General features: G+C 46.5%; 1 protein-coding gene across 3 annotated transcripts in view; it reads left to right on the top strand.

Annotated features, from left to right (window-relative positions):
- The window catches only part of HORMAD1 (HORMA domain containing 1), a 172,129-nt gene extending 154,500 nt beyond the window's left edge, over positions 1–17,629 (top strand). For all 3 annotated transcript variants that reach the window (XM_063947039.1, XM_063947038.1, XM_063947037.1), the window contains 2 exons: positions 7,687–7,761; positions 17,384–17,629. In XM_063947039.1, the coding sequence (XP_063803109.1) occupies positions 7,687–7,761; positions 17,384–17,470 (162 nt within the window). In that variant the 3' untranslated portion in view covers positions 17,471–17,629. The remainder of the gene's footprint in view (positions 1–7,686; positions 7,762–17,383) is intronic.
- The last annotated feature ends 1,045 nt before the right edge of the window (positions 17,630–18,674 follow it).

Below are 18,674 nucleotides of genomic sequence, written 5' to 3'. Positions count from 1 at the left end.
ACTATTCCACACTATTTGTGGTGCCGAAACCGGACGGTTCGGTGAGACCCATTTTAAATTTGAAATCCTTGAACACATACATAAAAAAATTCAAGTTCAAGATGGAATCGCTCAGGGCGGTTATTGCAAGCCTGGAGGAGGGGGATTACATGGTATCCCTGGACATCAAGGATGCTTACCTGCATGTCCCCATTTACAATTCTCACCAGGAGTACCTCAGATTTGTGGTACAGGACTGCCATTACCAATTCCAGACGCTGCCGTTTGGACTCTCCACGGCACCGAGGGTATTTACCAAGGTTATGGCGGAAATGATGATACTCCTTCGAAAAAAGGGAGTTTTAATTATCCCATACTTGGACGATCTCCTAATAAAGGCACGATCCAAGGAACAGTTGTTAGTGGGAGTAGCACTATCTCAGGAAGTGCTGAGCCAGCACGGCTGGATTCTGAATATCCCAAAGTCACAGCTGGTCCCCACGACACGTCTAATGTTCCTGGGAATGATTCTGGACACGGCCCAGAAAAAAGTGTTTCTCCCGGAGGAGAAAGCCAGGGAGTTGTCTTCTCTAGTCAGAGACCTCCTAAAACCAAAACAGGTATCGGTGCATCACTGCACGCGGGTCCTGGGAAAGATGGTAGCTTCTTACGAAGCAATTCCATTCGGCAGGTTCCATGCCAGGATTTTTCAGTGGGACCTGTTGGACAAGTGGTCCGGATCGCATCTTCAGATGCATCGTTTAATAACCCTGTCTCCACGAACCAGGGTGTCTCTTCTGTGGTGGCTGCACAGTGCTCATCTTCTGGAGGGCCGCAGATTCGGCATACAGGACTGGGTCCTGGTGACCACGGATGCCAGCCTACGAGGCTGGGGGGCAGTCACAAAGGGAAGAAATTTCCAAGGACTATGGTCAAGTCAGGAGACTGCCCTTCACATAAATATTCTGGAACTAAGGGCCATTTACAATGCCCTAAGTCAAGCAAAATCCCTGCTCCTACACCAGCCGGTGCTGATCCAGTCAGACAACATCACGGCAGTCGCCCATGTGAATCGACAGGGCGGCACAAGAAGCAGGACGGCGATGGCAGAAGCCACAAAAATTCTCCGATGGGCGGAGAATCATGTACTAGCACTGTCAGCAGTGTTCATCCCGGGAGTGGACAACTTGGAAGCAGACTTTCTCAGCAGGCACGACCTCCACCCGGGAGAGTGGGGACTTCATCCAGAAGTCTTCCAAATGATTGTAAATCAATGGGGTCGTCCACAGGTGGACATGATGGCGTCCCGCCTAAACAAAAAACTAGAGAAGTATTGCGCCAGGTCAAGAGACCCTCAGGCGATAGCTGTGGACGCTCTAGTGACACCGTGGGTGTAACGGTCAGTTTATGTGTTCCCTCCTCTACCTCTCATACCAAAGGTATTGAGAATAATAAGAAAGCGAGGAGTAAACACAATTCTCGTGGTTCCGGATTGGCCGAGAAGAGCGTGGTACCCGGAACTTCAAGAGATGATCTCAGAGGACCCGTGGTCTCTGCCGCTCAGACAGGACCTGCTGCAGCAGGGCCCCTGTCTGTTCCAAGACTTACCGCGGCTGCGTTTGACGGCATGGCGGTTGAACGCCGGATCCTGAAGGAAAAGGGCATTCCGGAGGAAGTCATTCCTACGCTTATTAAAGCCAGGAAAGATGTTACGGCAAAGCATTATCACCGCATATGGCGGGAATATGTTGCATGGTGCGAGGCCAAAAAGGCCCCAACAGAGGAATTTCAACTAGGTCGATTTCTGCATTTCCTGCAAGCAGGAGTGAATATGGGCCTAAAACTGGGCTCCATTAAGGTACAGATCTCGGCTCTGTCGATTTTCTTTCAAAAAGAACTAGCTTCAGTACCTGAAGTTCAGACATTTGTGAAAGGAGTGCTGCATATTCAGCCCCCATTTGTGCCTCCTGTGGCACCTTGGGATCTCAATGTGATGTTGAGTTTCTTAAAATCACATTGGTTTGAGCCACTAAAAACCGTGGATCTGAAATATCTCACGTGGGAAGTGGTCATGTTATTGGCCTTGGCTTCAGCCAGGCGAGTGTCAGAGTTGGCGGCTTTATCATGTAAAAGCCCTTATCTGATTTTCCATATGGATAGGGCAGAATTGAGGACTCGTCCCCAGTTTCTCCCTAAGGTGGTGTCAGCGTTTCACCTGAACCAGCCTATTGTGGTGCCTGCGGCTACTAAGGATTTGGAGGACTCCAAGTTGCTAGACGTTGTCAGGGCCCTGAAAATATATGTTTCCAGGACGGCTGGAGTCAGAAAATCTGACTCGCTGTTTATCCTGTATGCACCCAACAAGCTGGGTGCTCCTGCTTCTAAGCAGACTATTGCTCGTTGGATTTGTAGTACAATTCAGCTTGCACATACTGTGGCAGGCCTGCCACAGCCAAAATCTGTCAATGCCCATTCCACAAGGAAGGTGGGCTCATCTTGGGCGGCTGCCCGAGGGGTCTCGGCTTTACAACTTTGCCGAGCAGCTACTTGGTCAGGGGCAAACACGTTTGCAAAATTCTACAAATTTGATACCCTGGCTGAGGAGGACCTGGAGTTCTCTCATTCGGTGCTGCAGAGTCATCCGCACTCTCCCGCCCGTTTGGGAGCTTTGGTATAATCCCCATGGTCCTTACGGAGTTCCCAGCATCCACTAGGACGTTAGAGAAAATAAGAATTTACTCACCGGTAATTCTATTTCTCGTAGTCCGTAGTGGATGCTGGGCGCCCATCCCAAGTGCGGTTTATCTGCAATACTTGTACATAGTTATTGTTAACTAAATCGGGTTATTGTTGAGCCATCTGTTGAGAGGCTCTATTGTTTCATACTGTTAACTGTGTTTCATATCACGAGTTGTACGGTGTGATTGGTGTGGCTGGTATGAGTCTTACCCGGGATTCAAAATCCTTCCTTATTGTGTACGCTCGTCCGGGCACAGTACCTAACTGAGGCTTGGAGGAGGGTCATAGTGGGAGGAGCCAGTGCACACCAGGTAGTCTAAGATCTTTCTAGAGTGCCCAGCCTCCTTCGGAGCCCGCTATTCCCCATGGTCCTTACGGAGTTCCCAGCATCCACTACGGACTACGAGAAATAGAATTACTGGTGAGTAAATTCTTATTTTTGCCTATCTCATTGGCCATAAAAAATGTGATTTGATCCTGGACCACCAACCTTTGACACCCCTGTAAATGCCCAATGGTAAGGTGCCACAGCACCCAGTTTGGAAACCACTGAGTTAATGTTTTCCATGAACTTTTTTGTATTATAGGTTACTATAGGTTATGTGTAGCAAATATTTTATTCACTTCCTCCTTTCCATAACAATGTATCCACACCCAGGTGAAAAAGTAATCTTTTCTCACACATAATAAATGTTATGTAACGTGACTCCTTTTGCTTGGCTTTTGAACTGTAAAGAAAAAGTGAAGCCCTTGCAAAGTGTTTAAAATGCTGGGAAAGATTAGCATCTAAGTATATCTGGGCATACACTAGGCGATATAGTGGCTGACCAAGCCGAAAAATATTGCAAGCCCGTCGGCAGGTGTGTACACCCAATATTTTTGGGAACTAAGTTCACGGAGGATGAGGTCAAGATGCCGACATCCCGACACCCTTTAGAATCTCGACGTCTGAACTCCGAATGGGCCAGGAGACCAATGCCGAAATCCCGAAAAGCCGTAAGTATGGCCGCAAAGTTAGGTTTAGGACCATGGGAGGGGGTTAGGTTTAGGCATCAGGCGGGGAAGGGGGGTTAGATTTAGACACCTCCATGGGTTGGTTAAGGTTAGGCTCTAGGGGGTGGAGGTTATGGTTAGGCTGTGGGCAGGGATGGTTTGGGTTAGGGGGGTAGGAAGAGGGTAGAACACCCCTTAATTACTCCTGTCTGTGTTTTTATCTCCGGTATCCCGCCGTCGGTCATTCAACCATTGGGATCCCGTGCCGCGGGAAAACATACTGAATCCGTTCACAGACATATTGTTGTGTCGGTTGTGCAGCGCAACTAGTCAGTAGCCATTAAAGATCCTACTGTACATACTGACTCTGCCTCCACATTGCCCACTGGGCTATTCATGGTCTCCGTCAGTCAGAACATTAGTGGAGTGCACGGTTTAATGCCAGTCAGATGCTGCTGCACTGATGAGACAGCCTGTTTTAGTAGTGGTATGGCTGTATAACCTTTGTTGCTAAACTGTTGTTTGGACATTATGGGTCTAATTCAGATGTGGTTATTATTGCCGATTGTTGTTGCTATCTTTTGCTGTACACAAATGCGATTATATGCTGTCACATCATTTCCTTCCTCCGGCATGTAATTGCTGATGCTGTACATCGGTACCATCGTCGCAGATCGGGTCATCATGCAGAGTCTGAGTAACTCCGTAGATGCACAGGATGAGCTGCTCTCCAGGGATGCCGAGGGCTCTCCAATAACAAGATAGATTGCAACTGCTAATTTATGCACGCCCTGGAAATGGCAGCTGAATGGCCATGACATATCAGCGTTTACCCGTTCACTCCTCATTACCACCCCCAAACGCTGTCTTCCTGTCACTCTGCGACTAATTCTTCGGTGCAACAGCCATCACAGGTCACTCGCTGCGCGTGCACACTGCGGCTCACACCCATGTGCAGTAAGAAAGTATCGACCGTTTTGCGTATAATAGCTGCTTTGCAACCGCATCTTAATTAGGCCCTATATGCTGAGGATGCAAAGTTTGGAAGACTCTCCTATAACTGGGAAACGGACTCGTGAGCTTTGTAACTTTCCTCTTAGTAATCCTTGTATGGAGTAAACCACAAAAAGCAAGTAACTTTGAGTCTGGAACAAACCATGTTGCCATGCAAGGGGAGCAAAATACATTTATATTTTTTCTGTACAGGGTAAATACTGGCTGCTTTTGCATGTAGCCCACAAATGTTAGACAACTTTATTCTTACATTGCAATTTACATTTCAGTTTGAACACACCCCACCCAAATCTAATCTCTCTGCACTTGTTACATCTGCCCCACCTGCAGTGCAGCATGGTTTTGCCCAGCTGGTTGCTTTTTTGCTTTACTTGCAAACATGAATATGGCCCAATATACAGGCACATTGTTACTTCATTTGATCTAGGGCTTAGATCTGTGAATGCATATAGCTTTTTATGGATCTTTTATGGATCAATAAAAAAAATATATAACTCTTTGGTTTTTTTTTAGTCATCATTATACATCTCTGCCTTATAATATACAGTACATGATCACCAATACCGCTGACCAATTTAATCATCCTTGGTCATACATTTTTAAAGCCGTGCAGGTCGTTAATGGCTTCCTTTGTGTAGTACAGTTATGGGGTTTGTTCACCATTTCAGTAACCCATCTGTGATTTTTTTTTATTTTGCTTTTCTTCCTTTTTAAAAAAAAAAAATATTTTTTGACAATGGGACCCCAACACTGTTGCACAGTACTGAAAGTAAGGTTGTCACACTCCGGAACTTCATCATGTGACTTACCTTTGCTGCCTGTCCTGCAGGTCAGGTTTTCTTGTTGCAGTTGTGTTGTGGAGCTGACGCAAGGACATTGCCATGTTGGATCTTGTCAACTCCCCCAGTCAGAGTGCTCCTTGCCTCAGCTGACTCTGGCAGCCAATCTGTGACCTGAAGCTCCTATGTAAACCTTTCCTGTTCATTAACTCACTGCCAGAGCAATAAGTCACATTGCTGAGTCCTGGTTCCTGTTTAGCAGCAAGTCTGCTATTCCCAGTGATATCTCTGTACCTCAGCACTGCTAAAGTCTTCCAAGCAACTGTTTTCTCATGTGTTCCCAGTGCATCTTTGAAGCTAAGCCTCAGTAATCCAAGGTGCAGCTGTTACCTGTTACTTTTGTCTCTCAAGCCAGCAGCATTGCACTAGTTACAAGCCTCTCCAGTGTTCGCAAGCAACAGCTCTGCTGGAATCAGCTCCTGAATTTAAGAGCCTTGTTTATATGCCTGCATATTAGTTTTGCTCAGCAAAATTTGCTGTGACTCTCTCTTCCATCTGAAGTATCTATACTGATATTCCATCTATTGGACACCCTTATTGTTATCATCGGATTGATTAAATCCCATTATTGAAATCCACATAGATGGATATCTATATTTCTACAAATTGATACAAGCCCTGATGAAGTCCTATGGATGAAACGCGTTAGATTTTAATCAAAAAATCTGTTTGGCTTCTGGAAAAAGACTGAACCAGGAGACTCTTATGCAACTAAACACAATCAATATAACTGTTTTAATATTGTCAAAGATTTTATGTGGTTTCAAAGTACAATATTGATGACACAAATTTGTGAGTCATTTTTTCTGCTTATACATTGTGTGTATGATGAATAAATGTTTTATTCAATCTGCTGTGTCTAACTCTTGAAGGTTAGGACATTTAGGTGGTGTAACATATATACAAACAGAAAATTCAGCACTCACCACTATCACAGAGTCTTAAAACCTGTCAACTGTTTCACATATAATATAACTGCGAATATGCCTACTTGGTTTAATGTGCACCTGCCAAACACCTTATGGCTTTTAAAGGTACACTAGTCACCTGACACTGGCTGATAAATTACTAAGGAACAGCTGACACAGGTTAAGGATAATTCAGTCTACATAGGGGTGCATGAAAAAGCTTGTGGCCACAGTTAATAAGAGTTAACCAAAGATTAACCCTGCAATATACAAACAGATATAAAACCACCAGAAGCGGGGTACATGACTGCACTCACCACTCATAGGGTGGGGTGCATGTAGCAGGGTTAATCCTAATCAGTGTCAGGTGACTAGTGTACCTTTAAAAATCATAAGGTGTTTGGCAGGTGCACATTAAACCAAGTGGGCATATTTGCAGTTATATTATGTGTGAAACAGTTGCCAGGTTTTAAGACTCTGTGATAGTGTAGGACCTGCATGAAGGTGGGGAACCTTGGCGAGCGGTTTGCAGGCTTCCGTGCATTGGCCAATTCACTAACTAAACCCCCATCATTTATTTATTGATGTAGTGAGGATAAGTGAGCTTGCTATGGTGAGTGCTGAACTTTCTGTTTGTATTTATTTAAGTATGTGGTCATGGGCTACATGCACCCCACCCTATGAGTGCTGAGTGCAGACACTGCACCCCGCTTCTTTATATATATATATATATATATATATATATATATACATATACACTAAGACCCTACTATGCGCTGATGTGTAAAGCGTCACCTCAGGAAGTACCCCGTTAGATGGGGCACAATGTTAAAGACACAAATACAAAAAGTTCCCAAGGGAGCTGAAGTGTTACTATGATAGATAGATAGATAGATCGATAGATAGATAGATAGATAGATAGATAGATAGATATATGACGACTGCAGAACATATATGCATTAAGCAGCCAGTAATTGGAACTTAACAGTAAAATGAATACAATTGTGATGTAAAATTGTCAGCCGAAAAAGGAATAAGGTGTAGATATGTATTCAATGTCGGATTATACATATTATATAATGTTACTTAGGTTTGTAAATCGGAAAGTGGAAAATAGAATTGGAAACAGTTTTTAATACATTTCCTATGAACTATAAATTAACTCTGCACCAGGTGATAATTAGTTTTTATTTTTCAATATTATTTACAATTAGAATTCTGCAGCAGTCACTGGCAAAACTCAGCCCAGGTCATCTAAGAGAACAAAGAAACAACAGCCTGGCACACAGGTAAATTCATAAAAGTATCAAACGCTTAATAGAAATCACAGAGGGACGCAGGTGTGTAGATGACTGTAGAGTGCATGTTTGTACTGCAGAGAGCATCCAGCCTTCTGGCTCCTGCCTTCACCGTTACCAATTGCCATTCTTGAATTGCAATAAAGGCTGTGATAGAGAGAGAGTCAGTGAGGGAGAAGGAATAGTGGGCAGAAAGTGTTGGGGTGGGGTCGGGAAGAAAGACAAAGGAGTGGGCAGAAAGGAGAGAGGGGGGTGCAAAAAATAGGAGGTGGAGAGAAAAAGGGGGGGGGGGGGGAGTGAAGAGATAAACTAGTGAAAGCCAGGCAACGCCGATTATTAAGCTAGTATCTAATAGAAAACATTAGCCAACGGAGTGTGGCTGCAGCGTTTCCTGCTCGATGTATGAGGACGTGGGCAGGCTAGCTGTCCCTCTTCTTACCTTATCTTTTTCTCCTCTGGCAATAGAAACAACAGTACACTGCCACGGAGAGGAGGATAGGGAGGTAGGAATGAAGAGAGACAGCCTGCCCACGTCCTCATAAATACAGCAGCCACACTCCCATCGGCAAATCCGCCCGCCCGGCTCCCAAAACCTTCACTCAAAGGAGCTGTAATCATTTTTCTCTAACTGGGGACTCCGTAAGGACCATGAGGAATAGACGGGCTCCGCAGGAGACTGGGCACTCTAAGAAAGATTTAGTACTACTGGTGTGCACTGGCTCCTCCCTCTATGCCCCTCCTCCAGACCTCAGTTAGAATCTGTGCCCGGCCAGAGCTGGGTGCTTTTAGTGAGCTCTCCTGAGCTTGCTAATAAGAAAGTATTTTAGTTAGGTTTTTTATTTTCAGAGAGCTTCTGCTGGCAACAGACTCTCTGCTACGTGAGACTGAGAGGAGAGAAGCAAACCTACTAACTGCGGCTAGGTTGCGCTTCGTAGGCTACTGGACACCATAAGCTTCAGAGGGATCGAACACAGGACCTGACCTTGTCGTCCGTTCCCGGAGCCGCGCCGCCGTCCCCCTCGCAGAGCCAGAAGACAGAAGCCGGCGGGTTGAAGCAAGAAGACGTCAAAATCGGCGGCAGAAGACTCCTGTCTTCATATGAGGTAGCGCACAGCACTGCAGCTGTGCACCATTGCGCCCACACTAACCCACACACTCCGGTCACTGTAGGGTGCAGGGCGCAGGGTGGGGCGCCCTGGGCAGCAATTGATTACCTCCTGGCAAAAAGCAGCATATATACAGTTGGACACTGTTATATGCATGAGCCCCCGCCATTAATTTTACACAAAATCGCAGGAGAAGCCCGCCGCTGAGGGGGCGGGGCCTTCTTCCTCAGCACTCACCAGCGCCATTTTCTCTCCACAGCTCCGCTGAGTGGAAGCTCCCCAGGCTCTCCCCTGCACGATAGAGAGGGTGAAAAAGAGAGGGGGGCACATAAATTTGGCGTAAAAACAATATATACAGCAGCTACTGGGTTAACACTAAGTTACTGTGTGATTCCTGGGTCATATAGCGCTGGGGTGTGTGCTGGCATACTCTCTCTCTGGGGTATATGCAATAGCGGGCGAATTGGCAAAATAGGCGAATTCCGGGCCGTTTTCGCCTCCAAAAATCAATTCGCCTATGCAGTGCAGTCATTTTTCGCAAAAAAACGGCCCGTCAAAATTCGCCTTTTCTCAATTCGCCTTTTTCCGAATTCGCCTTTTCTGCAATGGTACAGATGCTGCAATTCGCCTCCAGCATATTCAATTCAAGTTTGGAAATTCGCCTGCAGTGCTTTTAGACAGCAAATTCGCGATTTTCACTCCGCCACACTTTGGAGGGTGAAAACAAATAAAAATTTTTTAAACATGTTTTTTTTTGTGTTTTATTTTTTAGGAATAGCAGATCTATTTATATTAGAAGGGATTAGGTTTTTTTTTTTTTTTGGGGGGAGGCACAAATATTATTTATATATTTTTTAAAATAATATTTTTATTTTTTTATTTTTTTTATTGCTGGAACGGTAAAATCCGGGGAAAAAATGGCGTGGGGTCCCCCCTCCAAAGCATAACCAGCCTCGGGCTCATTGAGCTGGTCCTGGTTCTAAAAATGCGGGGAAAAAATTGACAGGGGATCCCCCGTATTTTTAAAACCAGCACCGGGCTCTGCGCCTGATGCTGGTGCCAAAAATACGGGGGACAAAACGAGTAGGGGTCCCCCGTATTTTTAACACCAGCATCGGGCTCCACTAGCTGGACAGATAATGCCACAGCCGGGGGTCACTTTTATACAGTGCCCTGCGGCCGTGGCATCAAATATCCAACTAGTCACCCCTGGCCGGGGAACCCTGGGGGAATGGGGACCCCTTCAATCAAGGGGTCCCCCCCCCCCAGCCACCCAAGGGCCAGGGGTGAAGCCCGAGGCTGTCCCCCCCCCATCCAATGGGCTGCGGATGGGGGGGCTGATAGCCTTTGTGTTCAAAAAAAAGATATTGTTTTTTCCATTAGTACTACAAGTCCCAGCAAGCCTCCCCTGCAAGCTGGTACTTGGAGAACCACAAGTACCAGCATGCGGGAGAAAAACGGGCCCGCTGGTACCTGTAGTTCTAATGGAAAAAAAATACCCAAATAAAAACAGGACACAGACACCGTCGACAGTAAAACTTTATTACACACTGCCGACACACACATACTTACCTATGTTCACACGCCGACATCGGTCCTCTTCTCCATGTAGAATCCCGGGGTACCTGAAAATAAAAGATCAATTATACTCCAGAGATAAATCCACGGACTTGGCAAAAAAAGAAAGCGCATTTACCCGCACCAAAAACGGACTGAAAGGTGTCCCATGCTGACACATGGGACACCTATCCACGATTAAGATCTGTCAGTGACAGTTGTCACTGACAGGTCTCTAAGCCAATCAGGAAGCGCAACTTCGTTGCGCTAACCTGATTGGCTGATCGCTGTGACAGCGCATCGCACAGCTCCCTCCATTATATTCAATGGTGGGAACTTAGCGGCTAGCGGTGAGGTCACCCGCCGGTCAGCGGTGACCGGCGGGTGACCCCACCGCTAGCCGCTAAGTTCCCACCATTGAAAGTAATGGAGTGAGCTGTGCGAGGCGCTGTCAGAGTACAGACGGCGTCCAGCCAATCAGATGAGCGCCACGGCAGTAGCGCTTCCTGATTGGCTGAAGGGACATCAGTGACAGGAGTCACGTGATGTCCCGGCATTCGGGGAGAGGGGTCCCATGTGTCAGCATGGGACCCCTTTCGGTCCGCAGGTCCGGTTGTTCGTTTTCTTTTTTTGCCAAGTCCGTGGATTTATCTCTGGAGCCTGTTGAGGTGAGTATAATTGATCTTTTATTTTCAGGTACCCCGGGATTCTACATGGAGAAGAGGACCGATGTCGGCGTGTGAACATAGGTAAGTATGTGTGTGTCGGCAGTGTGTAATAAAGTTTTACTGTCGACGGTGTCCTGTTTTTATTTGGGTATTTTTTTTCCATTAGAACTACAGGTACCAGCGGGCCCGTTTTTCTCCCGCATGCTGGTACTTGTGGTTCTCCAAGTACCAGCTTGCAGGGGAGGCTTGCTGGGACGTGTAGTACTAATGGAAAAAACAATATCTTTTTTTTTGAACACAAAGGCTATCAGCCCCCCCATCCGCAGCCCATTGGATGGGGGGGGACAGCCTCGGGCTTCACCCCTGGCCCTTGGGTGGCTGGGGGGACGGGACCCCTTGATTGAAGGGGTCCCCATTCCCCCAGGGTTCCCCGGCCAGGGGTGACTAGTTGGATATTTGATGCCACGGCCGCAGGGCACTGTATAAAAGTGACCCCCGGCTGTGGCATTATCTGTCCAGCTAGTGGAGCCCGATGCTGGTGTTAAAAATACGGGGGACCCCTACTCGTTTTGTCCCCCGTATTTTTGGCACCAGCATCAGGCGCAGAGCCCGGTGCTGGTTTTAAAAATACGGGGGATCCCCTGTCAATTTTTCCCCCGCATTTTTAGAACCAGGACCAGCTCAATGAGCCCGAGGCTGGTTATGCTTTGGAGGGGGGACCCCACGCCATTTTTTTTTCGGGTTTTTCCCCGTTTTTTCCCGTTTTTTAAAATCGCGGTAAAATCCGCAAAATCGGCCGATTTTCGCCCGCGACTCTGGCGAATCCGTTTTTCATTGCATATGGTGAATTCCGGAAGCCACCTTCCGGAATTCACCTGGCGAATTTGGTCGAATTGAAAAAACGGCGATAATTGCCGCGATTTCGCCCGCTATTGCATATACCCCTCTGTCTCTCCAAAGGGCCTTGTGGTCTTCAAATAGAGCATCCCCTGTGTGTGTGGTGTGTCGGTACGTGTGTGTCGACATGTCTGAGGTAAAAGGCTCCCCTAAGGAGGAGATAGAGCAAATATGTGTGTGAGAGGGTGTCTACGTCGACAACGCCGACACCTGTTTGGATATGTGTAAGTGCTGAGGTGAATTTATTGCACAAAAGATTAGAGAACAGACAGGAAATCTACCCATGTCTGTCCCTATGTCACAGAGACCTTCAGAGTCTCACAATGCTCACTATCCAAAATAATAAACACTGATATCGACAAGGAGTTTGACTCCAGTGTCGACTACGATAATGCAAAGTTACAGCCAAAATGGCTGAAAGGTATTCAATATATGATTATTGTAATAAAAGATGATTTGCATTATCACTGATGACTCATTTGTCCCTGACACAAGGGTACACATGTTAAGGGGAAGAAAGCTGAGGTAAATTTCCCTCCTCTCATGAGGAAAAAGAGCGGGAATCTCCAGACAAGAGACTGCAGCTTCCCACAAAAGATTCTCAGGCAGTATCCTTTCCCCACTAGGGCCAGGATGTGATGGGAATCTTCCCCTAGGGTGTCACGTTTGCACAGAAGGTAGCACTAGCTATTCTCAGGGATCCTGCAGATAGCGTGCACATTCTAGTACACTACTCAGACCGGCGATTGTGTCGGCATGGGTTTATAGCGCTGTGGCAGCGTGGACAGGTACTTTATCAGCAGAGATTGAGACCCTAGTATGCATATAGATATATATATATATATGTATATATAGAGATATATATATATTAAAGATGCTGTCTTAAGAGATGGGTTTATATATAAAACATGCCCAAAGAGACATGGGTATACTGGGTCCTAGAGTCAAAGCTATGTCGATTTCTGCTTGACGTGTCCTGTAGAATATGCAATGGACAGATGATGCCGACTTAAGAGGCATATGGAAGGTTGAGGATTGTGGAGAAGGGTTCTCGGACCTGGTCTCCACAGCTATAGCTGGTAATTCTGATATTTTGCCTTATATTCCTGCACAGCCTAGGAAAGCACGACGTTATTAAATGCAGCCTTTCGAATAAAGAAACAAGAAAGTCCGAGGTGCGTCCTTTCTTGCCAGAGGCGGGGGCAGAGAAAAGAAGCTGCACAACACAGCTAGTTCCCAGGAACAGAAGTCCTCCCCGGCCTCTACAAAAATCATATACAACGCCTTAAGTCAAGCGGAGACCCTGCTTCGCGACCAACCGGTTCTGATTCAGTCAGACAATATCACCGCAGTGGCTCATGTAAACCGCCAAGGCGGCACAAGGAGCAGGGTGGCGATGGTAGAAGCCACCAGAATTCTTCGCTGGGCGGAGAATCACGCAAGCGCACTGTCAGTAGTGTTCATTCCGGGAGTGGACAACTGGGAAGCAGACTTCCTCAGCAGGCACGACCTTCACCCGGGAGAGTGGGGACTTCATCAAGAAGTCTTCGCGCAGATTGTAGGTCGGTGGGAACTGCCACTGGTGCACATGATGGCATCCCGCCTCAACAAAAAGCTACAGAGGTATTGCGCCAGGTCAAGGGACTCTCAGGCGATAGCTGTAGATGCACTGGTGACACCGTGGATGTTCCAGTCAGTTTATGTGTTCCTCCTTTTCCTCTCTTACCCAAGGTGCTGAGAATCATAAGGAAAAGAGGAGTGAGAACAATACTCATTGTTCCGGATTGGCCAAGAAGGACTGGGTATCCAGAGCTGCAAGAAATGCTCACAGAGGACCCATGGCCTCTGCCTCTAGGGCAGGATCTGTTGCAGCAGGGACCTTGTATGTTCCAAGACTTACCGCAGCTGCGTTTGACGGCATGGCGGTTGGACGCCGGATCCTAGTAGAAAAGAGGGATTCCGGATGAGGTTATTCCTACGCTCATAAGGGCTAGGAAGGACGTGACGGCTAAACATTATCACCGTATACGGCGAAAATATGTTGCTGGGTGTGAGGCCAGGAATGCCTCTACAGAGGAAGTCCAGCTGGGCCGTTTCCTTCACTTCCTACAGTCGGGAGTGACTTTGGGCCTAGAATTGGGGTCCATTAAGGTCCAGATTTCAGCCCGATCCATTTTCTTTCATACAAAACCTAGCTTCTCTACCTGAAGTTCAGACGTTTGTAAAGGGAGTGCTGCATATGCAGCCCCTTTTTTGTGCCACCAGTGGCACCTTGGGATCTTAACGTGGTGTTGAGTTTCCTGAAATCTCACTGGTTTGAGCCGCTTAAGACCGTGGAGTTAAACTATCTCACGTGGAAAGTAGTGATGAGCGGATTCGGTTTTACTCAGTTCTCAAAACTGAATCTTATTGGCTATCCAAAACACGTGACATCAGTGAGCCAATAAGATTCGGTTTTGAGAACCGAGTAAAACCGAGTAAAACCGAATCCGCTCATCACTAGTGGAAAGTGGTCAAAAAATTGGCGGCTTTGTCATGTAAAAGCCCCTATCTGGTTTTCCATATGGACAGGGCAGAATTACGGACTCGTCCGCAATTTCTGTCAAAGGTGGTGTCATCTTTTCATGTGAACCAACCTATTGTGGTGCCTGCGGCTACTCGTGACTTGGAGGATTCCAAGTTACTAGATGTAGTCAGGGCTTTGAAGATTTATGTAGCCAGATCGGCTGGAGTCAGGAAACCTGACTCGCGGTTTATCCTGTATGCATCCATCAAGCTGGGTGCTCCTGCTTCAAAGCAAACTATTGCTCGCTGGATCTGTAACACGATTCAGCAGGCTCATTCTGCGGCTGGCTTGCCGCATCCAAAATCAGTAAAAGCCCATTCCACAAGGAAGGTGGGCTCTTCTTGGGCGGCTGCCCGAGGGGTCTCGGCATTACAGCTTTGCCGAGCAGCTACTTGGTCGGGTTCCAACACCTTTGCAAAGTTCTATAAGTTTGATACCCTGGCTGAGGAGGACCTCCTGTTTGCTCAATCGGTGCTGCAGAGTCATCCGCACTCTCCCGCCCGTTTGGGAGCTTTGGTATAATCCCCATGGTCCTTACGGAGTCCCCAGCATCCACTAGGACGTTAGAGAAAATAAGATTTTTCTCACCGGTAAATCTATTTCTCGTAGTCCGTAGTGGATGCTGGGCGACCGTCCCAAGTGCGGACTTCTTCTGCAATACTTGTATATAGTTATTGCTTAAATAAGGGTTATGTTATGGTTGCATCAGGTTTATCTGATGCTCTGTTGTTGTTCATACTGTTGACTGGGTATGTTATCACAAGTTATACGGTGTGATTGGTGTGGCTGGTATGAGTCTTACCCTGGATTCCAAAATCCTTTCCTTGTTATGTCAGCTCTTCCGGGCAGTTTCCTTAACTGAGGTCTGGAGGAGGGGCATAGAGGGAGGAGCCAGTGCACACCAGTAGTACTAAATCTTTCTTAGAGTGCCCAGTCTCGTGCGGAGCCCGTCTATTCCCCATGGTCCTTACGGAGTCCCCAGCATCCACTACGGACTACGAGAAATAGATTTACCGGTGAGTAAAATCTTATTATTTCTATGTGTTTTGCTTTTATGTTTTATTCAGTAAATCTGCCTTAAATATACACTTTTTAGAAATACACATACTACATCATGTATTGACTAACACAAGTGCTCCGTACACGTAAAACCTTACCTGAATCTTAATGGAGCTGCTGCAAACTTACCGCAGATCACATATTTAGATATAGTAAAGTAAATATAAGAATGTATTCAAATTGTAAAAACATAAACGCACAGTAATATTCTGCAGCATATACTGTTAGAAAGGCATAGAACAGTACATAGAAAGTACAAAACGAAAATAAAAGTCAAGATGGATGATATACGGGTATGGGTCATTGGGTCGACCACACTTAGGTTGACAGTCATTAGGTCGACTACTATTGGTCGACATGGTCCCTAGGTCGACATGTTCTAGGTCGACATGACGAAATGTCGACATGAGATTTTTTAATTTTTTTGGGTGTCATTTTCTTCGTAAAGTGATGAGGAACCCCAATTAGTGCACCGTGTTCGCTCGCCATGCTTCAGGCAAGGTGCCTCGCTCCGCTACCGCTGCGCTCGGCAAAGGTTACCGTTCCCAATTGTAGTCCACGTGGATCATAAAGTATGAAAAAGTCCAAAAAATTAAAAAAGAAAAAAAAATGCAAAAAACTCATGTCGACCTTTTTGACCTGTTGACCTAGTACATATCGACCTAATGACCATGTCGACCTATTGGCTCTGTCGACCTACTGCATGTCGACATTCAGTGGTCAACCTAATGACTGTCGACCTAAGTTGTGTCGACCTAATGACCGTATCCCACTTCAGCAGCTCTGCCGCTGCCGACTTCTATTCAGGCCCACTCCACAAGGTCAGTGGGTTCTTCCTGGGCAGCTGCCCGGGGTGTCTTGGCCTTACAATTGTGCTGGGCAGCTACTTGGTCTGGTTCAAAGACGTTCGTTAAGTTCTACAGGTTCGACACCTTGGTTACCGTTCCCAATTGTAGTCCACGTGGATCGTAAAGTATGAAAAAGTTTTAAAAAATAAATTTGTGAAAAACTCATCGACCTAGAAACACTGTCGACCTAATGCATGTCGACCAATAGTGGTCAACCTAATGACTGTCGACCTACGTGTTGTTGACCTAATGACCGTATCCCTGATATATAAGGCAGGATATTGTAGCACATATGTGGGGTAGCTGTTGTGAGCCTCCTGGCTCGTTGTAGTGAATCCTCTGGTCAGTCCGGTCTTTAGGTGATGCAGGGGTTAGTTCCTTTGCTACAGATGGTTAAAAATGTATTTTTCCTTCCCACAGTTCAGGCGGCCAGTTTGTATATTTACCGGTTTCACTGCTGCTTTAGCACTTTGTACAGGAACAGTCCCTGCTCCTATCTGGCTGCTGCCAAGACTCTCCTCATTCCCCAGCCTTGTGGCTCCTGATCAGGTGGTTGTTGTGTTATGTTAAGCCAGGTACACACTTAGCGATATACCGTTCCGCCGCAGATCGGAACAATATATCGTCAACATCTGCAGAGTTGCGCGCACCCACATCTTCTGGTTGACCCTGCTACAGGGCCGACAGAAGACATCACTAACGAGGGTCATGCTGCAAGGCAGACAGAAGACATCACTAACGAGCGTCTTGCTTTTGCCCTCACACCCCGTTACCTCCCCAAAACTCTCCCTGACTGTCAGTCACTTTGTGATTAAATGCTGTCTGCATACACCATCACTAGAATGTGTCTATACATTAGCAATTGGAACAGGATGTCTTCCACGTGTAACACTTTACACCTACATGTCACAGAGCCAGGCGTTGGATCTCCCGGATAGTCAGGATGAGCCCATTGTGGTGAAGAGAAGGAAGATGAGTGAGCCAAAAGACCCATTATAAGCAGTTACCTTCTATCATCAGCTGCTTTTAAAGTTTCTTCCTTGTCTCTATGTAATCATCCCATATCTGTTACATTGCATCTCCAAAGGCTTCATTATAACTTGTATCCTTATGTTGCTTTAAATGCTTTTCTTGTCCCAATAAACAAAATAACTATCATTGTATTGTGTTGGTGTCATGAACAGATATTCAATGGTAAATGTCACAAGAATATGTCCACAGACTTTTCTATGGCATATAACATTTTAGCTATTAAAATTAATTTAATTGAATTTTCAAAATTGAATGTTAAGTAGTGTGCAGAATAGAAAATATGGGGAAGTGCTGTGAGGGGGTGCACTACGATCTACCGACGATCGGGATCCCGACGCCAAGCATACCGACCGCTGGAATGCCGGCAGCGGGGCGAGCGCAAAAGAGCCCCTTGCGGGCTCGCTGGGCTCGCCGCGCTGCAGACATGGTAGCGCGCCACGTGTCGTGTACACCCCAAGAGGCAGAATAGTTGTCGATATCCCGGCGGTCAGGATCCCGGCGCCGGTTTGCAGTGCGCCGGGATCCCGACAGCCGGGATATCAAGTGCCTCCCTGTGAGGGGGTTATGTAGACACAGGTCTAGAGATTTACATACAACTTTCCTTAAGCATTAATAAATTGTACGCTTATATCTTAGCATGGACCTGCACGATACATACAGAAGTTACTTGTAACTTGTAGTACACAGATGAGGGGAAAGGCTGTTAGTACCGTATAGCTGGGGGGGGGGGGGGGGGGTCGCAGTGGATAAGTAGTCGGAGGTAAGCTGGTGATATATGTGCCAGACTGTATTAATAACTGCTGAGAATGGAGGTAAGTCATTTTACCCATATGCCTACTATGGGGTACATTTACTAAGCAGTGATAAGAGCGGAGAAGTGAGCCAGTGGAGATATTTCCCCATTAACTAATCAGCAGCTCTGTATCATTTTATAGTATGCAAATTATAGATGTTACTTCAGTGCTGATAGGTTGCCATGGGCAACTTCTCCACTGGCTCACTTCTCCGCTCTTATCACTGCTTAGTAAATGTACCCCTATGTGACATTTAGCTGCTTGCAATGTATGACTTGCATTCTGCCTGTCTGCTCTAGATGAATGTCACCATGCATATCATTTATTGAGGCACTTTTTGCTGTATCCTGTAAAAATATCAATATACCAAGTGTTGG

Source organism: Pseudophryne corroboree, chromosome 12, assembly GCF_028390025.1.
Source record: "Pseudophryne corroboree isolate aPseCor3 chromosome 12, aPseCor3.hap2, whole genome shotgun sequence".
NCBI lineage: Eukaryota > Metazoa > Chordata > Amphibia > Anura > Myobatrachidae > Pseudophryne > Pseudophryne corroboree.
The sequence above is the reverse complement of the archived record's forward strand: the minus strand, read 5'-3'. Positions and strand labels throughout refer to the sequence as shown.